Source organism: Malus domestica, chromosome 05 (genome assembly GCF_042453785.1).
Source record: "Malus domestica chromosome 05, GDT2T_hap1".
Taxonomy (NCBI): Eukaryota; Viridiplantae; Streptophyta; class Magnoliopsida; order Rosales; family Rosaceae; genus Malus; species Malus domestica.
In genome coordinates, this window is record NC_091665.1 from 14902246 (window position 1) to 14915066 (window position 12821).

The 12821-nt window shown below is 37.8% G+C and overlaps 1 protein-coding gene across 1 annotated transcript; it reads left to right on the top strand.

Annotated features, from left to right (window-relative positions):
- The first annotated feature begins 3194 nt into the window (after positions 1-3194).
- Positions 3195-4660, top strand: LOC103444992 (uncharacterized). The gene is made up of 2 exons (XM_008383959.2): positions 3195-3333; positions 3986-4660. Exons 1-2 carry the CDS (start codon positions 3310-3312, stop codon positions 4475-4477), a joined length of 516 nt encoding a protein of 171 aa, XP_008382181.2. The 5' UTR covers positions 3195-3309; the 3' UTR covers positions 4478-4660.
- The last annotated feature ends 8161 nt before the right edge of the window (positions 4661-12821 follow it).

The window sequence follows — 12821 nt, forward strand, 5'->3', positions numbered from 1 at the left end:
TCCAGTGTTTATAAGAGCATTGACTTCATCTTGCATTGCTTGGCGCCAATGAGGGTACTTTGAGGCTTAAAGGTAGGTATTGGGTATGTAGTCCACTAAGAAATGGGATGGTAGGGGGTGTTTAGTGGCAATGAGAGCTTTAGGTTTGAAGATGCCAGATTTGGACCTTGTTTGCATCGGATGAGTGTTAGTGGGTTGAATAGGGTTGGTGGGAATAGGATCTGAACTGCCACTGGAAGACTTAAGGTGGTAGTAATGGAATGAACATGGGAAATGATAGCTAGAATGGAGGAGGACATAATTGGGGAGGTGGTATTAACAAGTGTAAGAGAAAAAGGAAATGTCAAAGTAAAATTGAATGGTATAGTGGATCCAGACCGAGTATGGAAGGTTAGAGATCAAGTTGTGGAGTTTGACGTATGGTGGAATGGAAAGCTGGATTCATTGAAAAGAACGTGTCTTGAAATGTACGCCATGTTGGTTGCAGGATCAAGACACTTGTAGCCCTTATGATTAAGGTTGTAGCTGAGAAATGCACATGCCTTACTTTTAAGATCCAACTTCGAAGAAGTATAGGGCTTGAGCCATGGGATATAGGCACAACCAAAAACCTTTAAAAATTCATAGTTTGGTGCTCGATGATACAGAGATTCTCATGGATATTGTCTGGATGCGGTGGGCAATCTGTTAATAAGATAAATTGTTGTGTTGAATGCCTCAACCTAATATATGTGTAGTACTTTAGAAACTGCCAAAAAAGTGTGAGCAGTTTCAAATAAGTGACAATGCCTCACCTCCGCATCTTTAGGTGTCTTTGTTTCCACACCTTGGTCCCTATGTCAAACACAAATGAATGAGTCAATCCTCGGAATGTGTCTTTTTAGGTTATAGTGTCAACCACAAAGGTATTGTTGCTTGGATCCCATTATTGGTCGTGTCTACAACTTTAGGCATGTTTTTTAAAAAAAAAAATATAATTTCTTTTTTTCTTTGCAGGTTTCATCTCCTTTTTATTTCATTGAACTAGACATTCAACTTACTTCTCCTTTTATTGCTTCTTTGCTAGCACTTCAGGCCCTAGGCCTACAATCTAGCCCCCTCTGCTCTAGCCGCAGTCTACAGTATGCAACTTTAGCCATAGCTTCATGTCATGTACCTATGTCCTTACGGTAGCCAATCCTTGCTGCACCCCTTACGACATCATTTCATCCATTGTCCAGGTATTCTTCTTTTCCTTGTGATGTTGTTCTTGTTCTACTTGAAGCTGCTATGATTGATGATACACAACCTTATATTTCTCCGTGTTCAGAGCCTACATGTTACCTTATGCGCACCTTCCTTCACGATGCATTTCCAAACCAAGTTCTGCATTGATGACACCACAAGATATTGCCTTCTTCGTGCTTTAGTTTTTGCTGCTAATATTTTGGAACCGACTTGTTTTAACCAGGCTCATAAACATGTTGAATGGTGGAATGCTATGTCTGAGGACAATCCATGCTCTCCTAAAAAATTCCACATGGACCTTGGTTTTGCCGGCTCTTTCTCAAAATCTTGGGGGTTGTAAATGGGGATTTTGCATAAAATGAAAATCTGATGGGAGCATCTAGCAGTACAAAGCTCAGCTAGTCACTAAGGGGTTTCACCAACAACTGGGTTTTGATTATGATGATACGTTCAACCCAGCCGTCAACCCCACTATGATTCGCACATTTCACATTCTAGGGGTCTCTCGTGGTTGGTCCATCCGTCAATTACATGTTAAGAATGTTTTTCTACATGGCTTCTTCAAAGAACATTTATATGAAACAGCCCCCTGGCTTCATCGATCCTTCTCGACCACACTATGTTTGCAAACTTCACAAGGGTCTTTACAGGTTTTTAGCAAAGTCAAGCGTATTCTTCTCTATTTATTTTTCATCATGGTTCTCAAACTATGTTTCTTCTTCTCTATGTGGATGACATTGTTGTAACCGGAAGTGTTTCATTTATTCCTCATGATTTATTAGTGTTATTTGCTCTATTTTTGACATTAAGGACCTTGGCCCTCTTAGCTATTTCTTGGGGCTCAAGTTCACTTTCTTAATAACAGCCTTCACTTATTTCAGTTCAAATATGTGTATGATCTCCTCCATTGTCATAGTATGCTTGACTGCTAGCCAACAACCACTCCACTAGCTGCCAAAGTCCCTTTATTCGCTTTTGATGGTGAACTTTATCCACTCCTACCACTTACTATGAATTAGTGGGTTGCCTCCAATATCTTACTCTGACTCGCTCGGATCTTGTAAGATTATGAACATGAGGTAAGATATTTCAAGTTAGTGGATTGAGTCCAATTGGCATAAGAAAACCTTACAAGAATTGGTAGATTGATTCCATTTGATGGAGGATTCAGTCTTATGTTAGAACTAATATGAGATAGAAAATACAAGTAGTTTTCTATGTGGATTCTAATAGGAAATCTTATTATGATATGAAAAGGAATATATATATATATATATATATATATATATATATATATATATGGTGATGTAAGATCCCACATCGACCAACGGAGATGGGGTGATGTGCCTTATTTGTACATGCTCCCCTCCCTATAGCATAAGGCCTTTTGGGAACTCACTGACTTCGAATTCCATTGGAACTCCGAAGTTAAGCGAGTTCAGCGAGAGCAATCCTAGGATTGGTGACCCAATGAGAAGTTCTTTTCTGAGATGTGACAGTGATCTCTGCTCTCACATATTAACGCTTGTATTGGCACTAAGTCCTATTCCTAGTTTTGAGCACAAGGCGATCAGATAGAGATGAAAAGATCACTAGCTACAAGCTTTGTTTCCTGCATTCATGGCTTCCTCTGGTGCGAATTCATCAGGTCAGTGCTCTACAATGTTTTCATAGGCTTAAGCTTTTGTGATTTATTTGGCTGTGATTTTAGTAACTTGATAGATCATGTGGTGTTAAAGTTTACATGTGGTATAAAAGCCATAGTTTAAGTTCTTAAATTCAATTAACAAAATCTATTGAATAAAAAAAAAAAAAAAAAAACCCTTCAATTGTCAGGTTTCGAGACGGGTTCTAGTTAGAAGAAATAAATATGGGATTACACAAAACGGTGCGTTTGAATAAAAAAAATTCAAAAAAGTCATTCAAAATTTTTTGACCATTAGAACTCGAAAGCCTGCATCTTGTTTCAGTTGTTCTGGGATTAAGGAAATTGAACATCATATCTTTGTTCTCTCTTCTTTGCGATTTTGTGCCTTGTCGGTCTGGGTACTGAATATATCTGCTTTTTCCTTCCGCTGCGCGATGTTTGATTTTTCATTCATCAAGGTATGTATTCTGAAACCCAGATAATTAACATGAAATCCGAGTTTAATTTCGCTTTAAAGTTTGATTAGAATTATATAACTAAACCTATCGTTAATGTTGATTCAAACTAATTCATCAGTGGGCATATGAATTGATTACCTGTAAAGGATATATTCAGTTTTAATTTTCATTGAATAAGTGATTTAGTTCCTCAATTGATGTTTATATTTAACTTTTGACTATTTCGTATGAGGTGAATACCTTATTGTGAATGAGATGAATTATTCTAGGATTAAATGCTATGCTTGCCTGAAGTTTTCAATAAAACCGTTCATCCTGCATGTGCTTATCAACTAAATTGTGTTGAGATTATATATATGGATAATAGTTGTGATGTCTTGATGTGCAATAGATTGAGGAATGAAATCAGGACTCTAAAGTCCATATTGTGATTTCTATGTTCATCAGTGTCTACAATAAGAGGTCGCACTTGGTGCGATGACAAGTGCCTTCGTCCATGAGCGGTAGGTCTCGGGTTCGAGACTTGGGAGCAGCCTCTCCATAAATGGGGGTAAGGCTAGCCGACATTCACCTCTCCCAGACCCTGCATAAAGCGGGAGCCTTGTGCACTGGGTACGACCTTTTTTTATCAGCGTCTACAATATCAATGAAGATCTTAAGCTTGGCAAACATTCCAATCCTCACTGGTGGAAGCAACTACAAAAAATGGAGAAGAGATATCAATTTGATGTGGACTCTTAATGAGTTTGATATAGCAATTGATAATCCCAAGCCTATTGTCATTGATCAAAGCACTAGGGTTGAGAAATCAGATCATGAAAGATGGACAAGGGCTAGTAAAGTGGCACTTTCCATCTTGGAAAGTGGGATGACTGATACTATCAGAGGAGGAATGAAGAAACTACAGCTAGCTGTGGATTACTTGACAGCAATTGAAAAGAAGTTTAAGGAGTTTGAGAAAACAGAAGTAAGTCAATACATGTCCTTGCTGACTACATACAAAATTGAGGGCATTGGCTCCATAAGGGATCATACAATAAAGATGACAGATACTGCTGAGAAATTGAATTCCATGGATGTAAACATCGGTGAGATGCAGCTTGTGTTCATGATTCTTCAGGCCCTTCCCACTAAGTACAGTTAGTTAAAAGTCTCATTGGTTTAGTTTTAGAAATAGTGCCTAATTCTTGGTTTTGTTTCATAACAAGTGTCTACATATGGATCCAATTTCATAAATAGTGTCTACTTATTGGCCATTTTTCATAAATAGTGCCTAGTTATTGGGTTCTGTTTGATAAATAGTGTATAGTAATTGGTATTGTTTCATAAATAATCTCTTTCTTGGTCCACTTTCATTAATAGTACCTAGTTCTTGTCGTTTCATAAATAGTGTCTAGTTATTAGTCCAGTTTCATAAATAGTGTATAGTCGAACTTCATAAATAGTTTTCACCTATTGGTTTAGTTTTATAAATAGTGTTTAATTCTTAGTTTCGTTTCATAAATAGTGTCCACTTATGGGCCCAATTTCATAAATAGTGTCTATTACAGCAAAAAAAAAAAAAAAAAAAATTATTTCTAAAACTAAACCAAAATAACCCACACTATTACTGGAACTACAACAAAATTACCCACATTGCTTTTGAAAAATGATAACTCACACTATTTATGGAATATAACAAAATAAACACTATTTCTGAAATAACGGCAAAATAACTCACATTATTTTTGGAACTATAGCAAAATAACCTACATTAGTTTTTAAACTGAACCAAAATAACCCACACTATTTTTAGAAGGGAACAAAATAAACATTATTTCAAGAAATATAGTAATATAACCCACACTATTTGCGAAATTGAACCAAAATAATGCACACTATTTCTAGAACTACCACAAAATTACACACTATTTATGAAACTAAAACAAAATAACTCACACTATTTCTGTAAGGGAAGAAAACACACAATTAACAAACCAGTTTTTTTATTTATTTATTTTTTTTTTTTTTAAAGAGTAGTGCAAAGTACACTATTTCAAGACTTGAGCTATTTCTTGATCTGAAAAAACTAATAGTGATCATAATGTAGTAAAAACAAAATCCATCATTTTGTAGTTTTCTTAATGAAGCATTGCTCAGTTTATGGATCACAAGCATGGAAACATAATTTAAAAGTAAGAAATAACAAGGAAATGAGATTAGTACCTCTATTTTAAGGTTTTGCTTTGAGAAAATCTCTATTTCTTATGCGGATTGGTTGCGTCTGCAAATTTATCTTTTTGAAACGGGAATGAAAGTTGAAATTGAAGTTGATTTTTAATTTTCTGGTGTTGTTGCATGTTTGAAAGAGCATTTGTGTTTGCGAAATAAGACGTGGGTGAAGGAAAAATTTTGTCCTAGCTAAGAACATGTAAGAACATTTGAATACATATGCAAACTATTAACACTTTAAAGTAGGCATGCATTCAAAAACAATTCATAAAACCCATGACTTTCAGAGCCTAGTATATGGTGAACCAAAAGACTCTTTAACAACATTAAAGAGAAGTAAAGATTTAGAGTTTCTTTACCCTTGAAGCTCATCCTTGTTTACACAAGGGATTCACCCAAGTGGAGGGCCTTCAAGTCACCTCCTAGCTCCTTGGATATTTCTTGTGATTTCCTTCTCCTTTTGTGCTCCTTTGGACTTTGTGGATGTAAGGAAAGGATCTCCAAAACACCAAAAGTTTGGTGTCTCTTAGTCTCCACACCAAGGGTTAAGTGTGAAGATGAAATGGATGACTTAGGGAAGAAGAGATTGCTAGATTAATCTCCCTAAGTGGCCGGCCTCTTTGTAGAGAGAAAGAGAGAAAAAGTTTCACCTCTTTGCCTCAAAGAAAACCCTTTTATGAGAAAATAGCTATAAAGTTGCTTTTATAACACTTTTCTTTGGTGAGTGGCAAACTTGCAATTAAGCAAACTTTCACCATCTCCTCACCATGGCCGGCCTATATGTTGTGATTGGGCTTATTGCCTATTTTGTTTTAGTTGTCATACAACTTAAACATAATGAGCCTTATGGACCAAAACACTTTTGGGCCCCGAAACCCAAAACCAACTTAAAAGCCCAATACGAACCTTTCGTATAATTAATTAACTAATTAATTAATCTTGACCATTCTTCAATTAAACCATTTAATTGCATATCCATTTCATTTAATTTCTTCACTATCGCCCTTACTCGGTGTACGATCCATTAGGTTCCAATTAGCGAGGTAGTGGGCGATTGTTACTCTTAACGATCGATTGTGAATTGAAACCACATTTCAATTCTCCCTTTATGATTAGTGTTTGCTAGTCATTAGCGCTTCCACAAACCATGAGTGACACCTAGCAGTATGTTATGGTTACCCAAGCTAAGTAGAATTGGTTGGAGAACCTATCCAGTTACAACTATAATGCAATACGGTCATTCTCTAATACAATACTCTTAATCACATTGTTTAAGTGATAGTTTGTTTCATGTCTACTATCCAATGTGATACTTTTCTATATGATTCCTTTGAATATGAATTGGAACAAACTTCCTAAGTCATATTCATTTGCTTTGGCCAAAGACTTATGAATCATATCTTAGAGTATTCTCCTTCCACCATGGAAGGTTAGAGATCCCTTGTTGTGCATTCATATGCCTACATGACTAGATAGCTTGACCCCAACAATGCCGTGGACACTCCGATGGAATGCTGTTGACATGATCAAAGATCAAGGACCTAACCATTAGACATCTATGATGTCTCAGGTCAAAGGACTACTTTGCATATTGCAACTTTCGAGTTCTTACATGACATGTATGTTTGAACTCTCTTTCGATCGTTGTTCAGTGTACTCGATTACTCTTTCGAGCACCTATGTGTTTGTCTTAGTGTCCAACACCAAATGACTTGAGACTAGTCATACTCAAGCTTGAGTCGACATAACACATACTAACCTTAGCAGATTGTCAATACCCAATTGGCAATCCTATGGCTAGGAACGTTTTAGGAATGAATATAAGAGAATGGTCTCGATAATCTAACTCACTTAGATCACTTGTCTCTTAGATCAAATACATCCCTTGGATTCCCTTATTACTTAAACACATGATACAATAAATAGTGATCAACAATAAGCTTTGCCCTTCATTAAACATATAAAAGTTTAATACATTAAGTATTCCAAAAAGCTATTACATCAAATGAGTGGCTTTGTAGGCATACTTCCAACAATCTCCCACTTGCACTCAAAGCCATCCTCCCATGTATCTAATACCCATCTTTTCCATATGACGGTCAAGCTGGATTTGAGACATTGGCTTTGTCAGTGGATCTGCTACGTTATCGGCTGAAGCAACTTTGAGGATGTTGACTTTCCCCTCGGCAGCATATCTTCTAATGATATTAAAGCGCCTGTCAAAATGCTTGTTCTTTTGATGTGCCCTGGGTTCCTTGGCTTAAGCTATCGCCCCACTATTATCACAGTACAAAGTTACTGGTGATGTAATGGTTAGAACCACCCCAAGTTCAGTGATGAACTTCTTCATCCAGAACGCTTCTTTGCGGGCTTCAGCTGCAGCGACATATTCAGCCTCTGTTGTGGAATCAGCAATTACACTCTGTTTCTTGCTCTTCCAACTGACAGCCCCACCATTCAGAGTGAATACATATCCGAAGTTGGAACTTCTATCATCGACGTCAGATTGGAAATCTGCGTCTGTATAGGCTTCCACTCACAACTCTGCTGCTCCTCCATATACGAGGAACATGTCCTCAGTTCTTCTTAAGTACTTAAGGACCGTCTTGACAGCTGCCCAATGTTCTGGTCCTGGGTTAGATTGATATCGACTAGTAATGCTCACAACATATGCGATATCAGGCCTTGTGCATATCATGGCATACATGAGACTCTCTATGGCGGAAGCATAAGGAATCATATTCATTTGCCGTATCTCTTCAGGAGTCTTAGGTTCCATGGACTTAGAAAGGTGAATTCCATGTCTCACAGGAAGAAAACCTTTCTTAGATTGTTCCATCTGGAACCTACTTAGCACCTTATCAATGTACATAGATTGGGATAATCCAATTAATTTTCTGGATCTATCACGATAGAGCTTTATCCCAAGTACATAAGATGCATCTCCTAAATCTTTCATGTGTAAGGTTTTGGACAACCACAATTTTACAGAAGAAAGTATTGCAGTGTCATTCCCGAATAGTAATATGTTATCTACATATAACACTAGGAATACTACTGCTTCCCCAACGACCTTTTGATAAACACAATTGTCGTCTTCGTTTTGAGTAAAACCAAACGTTTTGATTTCAGTGTCGAAACGAATGTTCCAGCTCCTGGAGGCTTGCTTAAGTCCATAAATGGACATTTGAAGCTTGCATACCTTAGTCTTTTCAGACTTGGACATGAAACCTTCGGGTTGAGTCATATAGAGCTCTTCCTCTAGGTAGCCGTTCAGAAAGGCCGTCTTCACGTCCATTTGCCATATCTCATAATCATGGTACGCAGCTATAGCAAGCAAAATCCGAATGGACTTAATCATGGCTACAGGAGAGAAGGTTTCTTCATAATCAATCCCTTCTCGTTGCCTGTAACCCTTGGCTACGAGTCTAGCCTTATAAGTTTCCACGTTCCCATCAACGCCTATCTTCCTCTTGAAGACCCATTTGTTTCCAACAGGTACTATACCTTCTGGAGGGTCTACAAGAGTCCATACCTGATTTTGATACATGGAATCCATCTCGGATTTCATGGCCTCTTGCCATCTCTTCGAATCAATGTCGGACATTGCTTCAGTGTAGTCCCTAGGGTCCTCCTTTGTGTCATTGTCACCTAGAAGGTGCAATTCCGCAAAGTCATTGTCTAAGCCATACCTCTTAGGTGGCTTACTAACCCGTTCAGATCTACGTGGAGCTAGGGGTTCAGGAATGGGGTTGTCAACTTGTCGAGTGCTTGTTTGTGGTTCATTATTAATCTCATTAATTTCCATCTGTTTGCTTATAGTTCATTTGAGAACAAATTCGTCTTCTAGAAACTTAGCAGTTCTGGCGACAAAGACTTTCTGGTCGTCAGGATGGTAGAACTCATATCCCATAGTTTCTCTAGGATATCCCACAAAATAGCATCTTACTGATCTCGCTTCAAGCTTAGTAGCTTCAAGCTTCTTGACATATGCTTCACAACCCCAAATCTTAATGTGATTAAGACTTGGCTTTCTTCCATACCATATCTCATAGGGCGTTTGTGAAACTGACTTGGAAGGTACTCTATTAAGCAAGTAAGCTGTTGTACATAGAGCATATCCCCAGAATGTTACTGGTAGATCAGCAGAACTCATCATAGAACGAACCATGTTCATCAAGGTTCGATTTCTCCTTTCAGAAACTCCATTAAGTTGTGGAGTTCCCGGTGGAGTCCACTGTGATATTATTCCACACTCTTTGAGATAATCTAGGAATTCATTACTCAGATATTCACCCCCTCGATCCGATCTTAGGATCTTTATCTGTTTCCCAGTTTGCTTCTCAACTTCATTCTTGAATTCTTTGAACCTTTCAAAGGATTTTGACTTGTACTTCATAAGATACACATAGCCAAACCGAGAATGATCGTCGATGAATCTGATATAGTAGGAGAAGCCTCCTCTCGATGTAGTAGACATAGGTCCACATACGTCAGTGTGGATTAACCCTAGAATTTCAGTTGCACGCTCTCATTTTCCAGTAAATGGAGATTTGGTCATTTTCCCTTTCAAGCAACATTCACAAGTACCCATATGGTCATTACCTAATGGGTGGATATATCCGTCTTTCGACATCTTGTGAATCTTATCAAGGTTCACATGTCCAAGTTTAAGATGCCACATCTTTTCTTGGCTAACTTCTTCTCTAGCCCTTTTGAGTTTTAAGGTATTCCTGCTTGCAATACAGTGCATCCCACTATTCGTCTCTAAGTGAAAAAGTCCTTCTATCATATTACCATGAGAGATAATACGACTATTCAAGTATAAAGTGCAACTCATTTTGTCAAACAATACTGAGTGCCCATCTCGTAAAAGCTTAGAGATGGAAATCAAATTCTTTATACATGAAGGAAAATATAAACAATTTTTAAGTTCCAGGACTTCCCCAGAGGGTAGGTTAAGCATGTAGGTGCCTATTGCTTTTGCCGAGATTTTAGTGCCGTTCCCAACTCGCACAATCATCTCCCCATTGCTCAGTGACCTGCTCCCTGCTAGTCCCTGCATCGTATTACAGATATGTTGACTAGCGCCTGAATCAAATATCCAGGAACTGGAGCTCACTGTAAAAGAACTCTCTATGACAGAAATAATCTCTTCAAAAGTTCGTGTCATGAGGCTCGCAATGCGCACCCTGTATTTCTTCTTCCAACGTTCATCCTTTCCACAATGAAAGCATATTCCTTTGGATTTCTTTGCCTTCTTCTTATGCAACATTTTCCTTGTGATTGCATTCTCACTCCCACTATCTCTTTTGAAACCTTTTTCAAATTTACAGCACATGTCAATTAAAGCATGATTGAATCTATTCACTTTATAGTTTACAATAAACTTAGTGAAATCATCCGAGAGAGATGCAAGGAAAAAGTCTTGGGCCATTTTCCCATCGATGGAAGTTCCTAAACTTTTAAGATCTTTAAATATCTTTTCCATCTTTTGTCCATGTTCATGGACCGATGTCCCCTTTGCCATTTTGGCATTCATTAGACTACAAACATTTGAGAATCGTACATTACTAGTCTCAATGTCATGCATCTTATGCAAACTTTCAACCATGGCACAAGAAGTGTCCATGTGCTTATGTAGCTTCATAAGTTCCTCACTAAGTGAAGTGAGGATTAAGCATTTGGCTTGTAAGTTATCCTCATAGTGTCTAACATAATTTTGACACTCCTCCTTTGAAGCTAGTTTCGTAGGAGGTACATGAGGAGGGGATTGCTTAAGCACATACAATATGTCTTTCACCTTTGAGACATTCTCAATGTGGCGATACCAAGCAAGGAAACGTTGGCCCTTAAGGCCTCTTTTGTCAAGTATAATGGTGGGTATAATTTTAGGCATGTCGTTAACTACATAACATAACAGAAATCGTATTAGATTGTTTGTTTAAAACTATTTGATTGGGTCTTTGAATCAAATAGTACCACCCACTATTTTTGGCAAATTCCACATCCCTCAATGGAATTTGAGAGTTATATTGAACTCTTAGCGGGGTATGGGAGACTCACCATTACCAAGCCCACCTCACGATGATACGATGTTGGCTAGCAAAAATAATGATGAGAGAATAACGCTTTATTCATTTACAACTTTTGTAATTACCCATCTGTTTGGCCTCTAGAGAATGTTGCCTCACGATGATACAATGTCGGCTCCATTGCACTTAGTTAAGTTATTCCCACCATGCTTAGTTTGTGAAGGGGTTCAAGAATAGCCTCACGATGATACGATGTCGGCTATCCTCGTTGCCTACACTCACCTCATCATATGTTTATGGACTCCTCCTGGATGTAAGCACATACTTTGTACTTCCCCATGATAGGGTTGAAGGAAAAATTTTGTCCTAGCTAAGAACAAGTATGAACATTTGAATACTCATGCAAGCTATTAACACTTTAAAGTAGGCATGCATTCAAAAACAATTCATAAAACCCATGACTTTCAAAGCCTAGTATATGGTGAACCAAAATAAACTCTTTAACAACATTAAAGATAAGTAAAGATTTAGAGTTTCTTTACCCTTGGAGCTCATCCTTGTTTACACAAGGGATTCACCCAAGTGAAGGGCCTTCAAGTCACCTCCAAGCTCCTTGGATCCTCCTATGTTTTCCTCCCTTTAGTGCTCCTTTGAAGATTTGAGGAAATGAGGATATGTTCTCCAAAACACCAAAAGTTTGATGTCTCTAAGTCTCTTCACCAAGGATGTATCTTGTGAAGATGATATGGATGACTTAGGGAAGAAGAGATTGCTAGATGTCCCTCCCCTTAGTGGCCGGCCTCTTGGAAGAAAAAGGAGAGAAAATGTTTCACCCAATTTCAACAAGAAAACCCTAAATGAAAATAAAGCTATAAAGTTGAATTTATACTTCATTACAAGTGAGTGGCAAACTTGTAATTAATCCAAGTTTGCCATATTCACCCTAATGGCCGGCCTTCCTTTGTTATTGGACTAATTTGCCCATTTTGTTTTAGTTGTCATACAACTTAAACATAATGGGCCTTGTGGACCAAAACGCTTTTGGGCCCCGAAACCCAAAACCAACATATAAGCCCAATACGAACATTTCGTATAATTAATTAACTATTTAATTAATCTTGACCATTCTTCAATTAAACCATTTAATTGCTTATCCATTTTATTTGATTTCTTCACATACATCCTTACTCGGTGTACGATCCATTAGGTTCCAATTAACGAGGCAATGGGTGATTGTTACTC

Coding starts and splice junctions, on each gene's coding strand:
- LOC103444992 (XM_008383959.2), top strand. CDS start 3,310: ATGTTTGATTTTTCATTCATCAAG. Junction 3,334..3,985: donor TTGATTTTTCATTCATCAAG/GTATGTATTCTG, acceptor ATATCAATGAAG/ATCTTAAGCTTGGCAAACAT.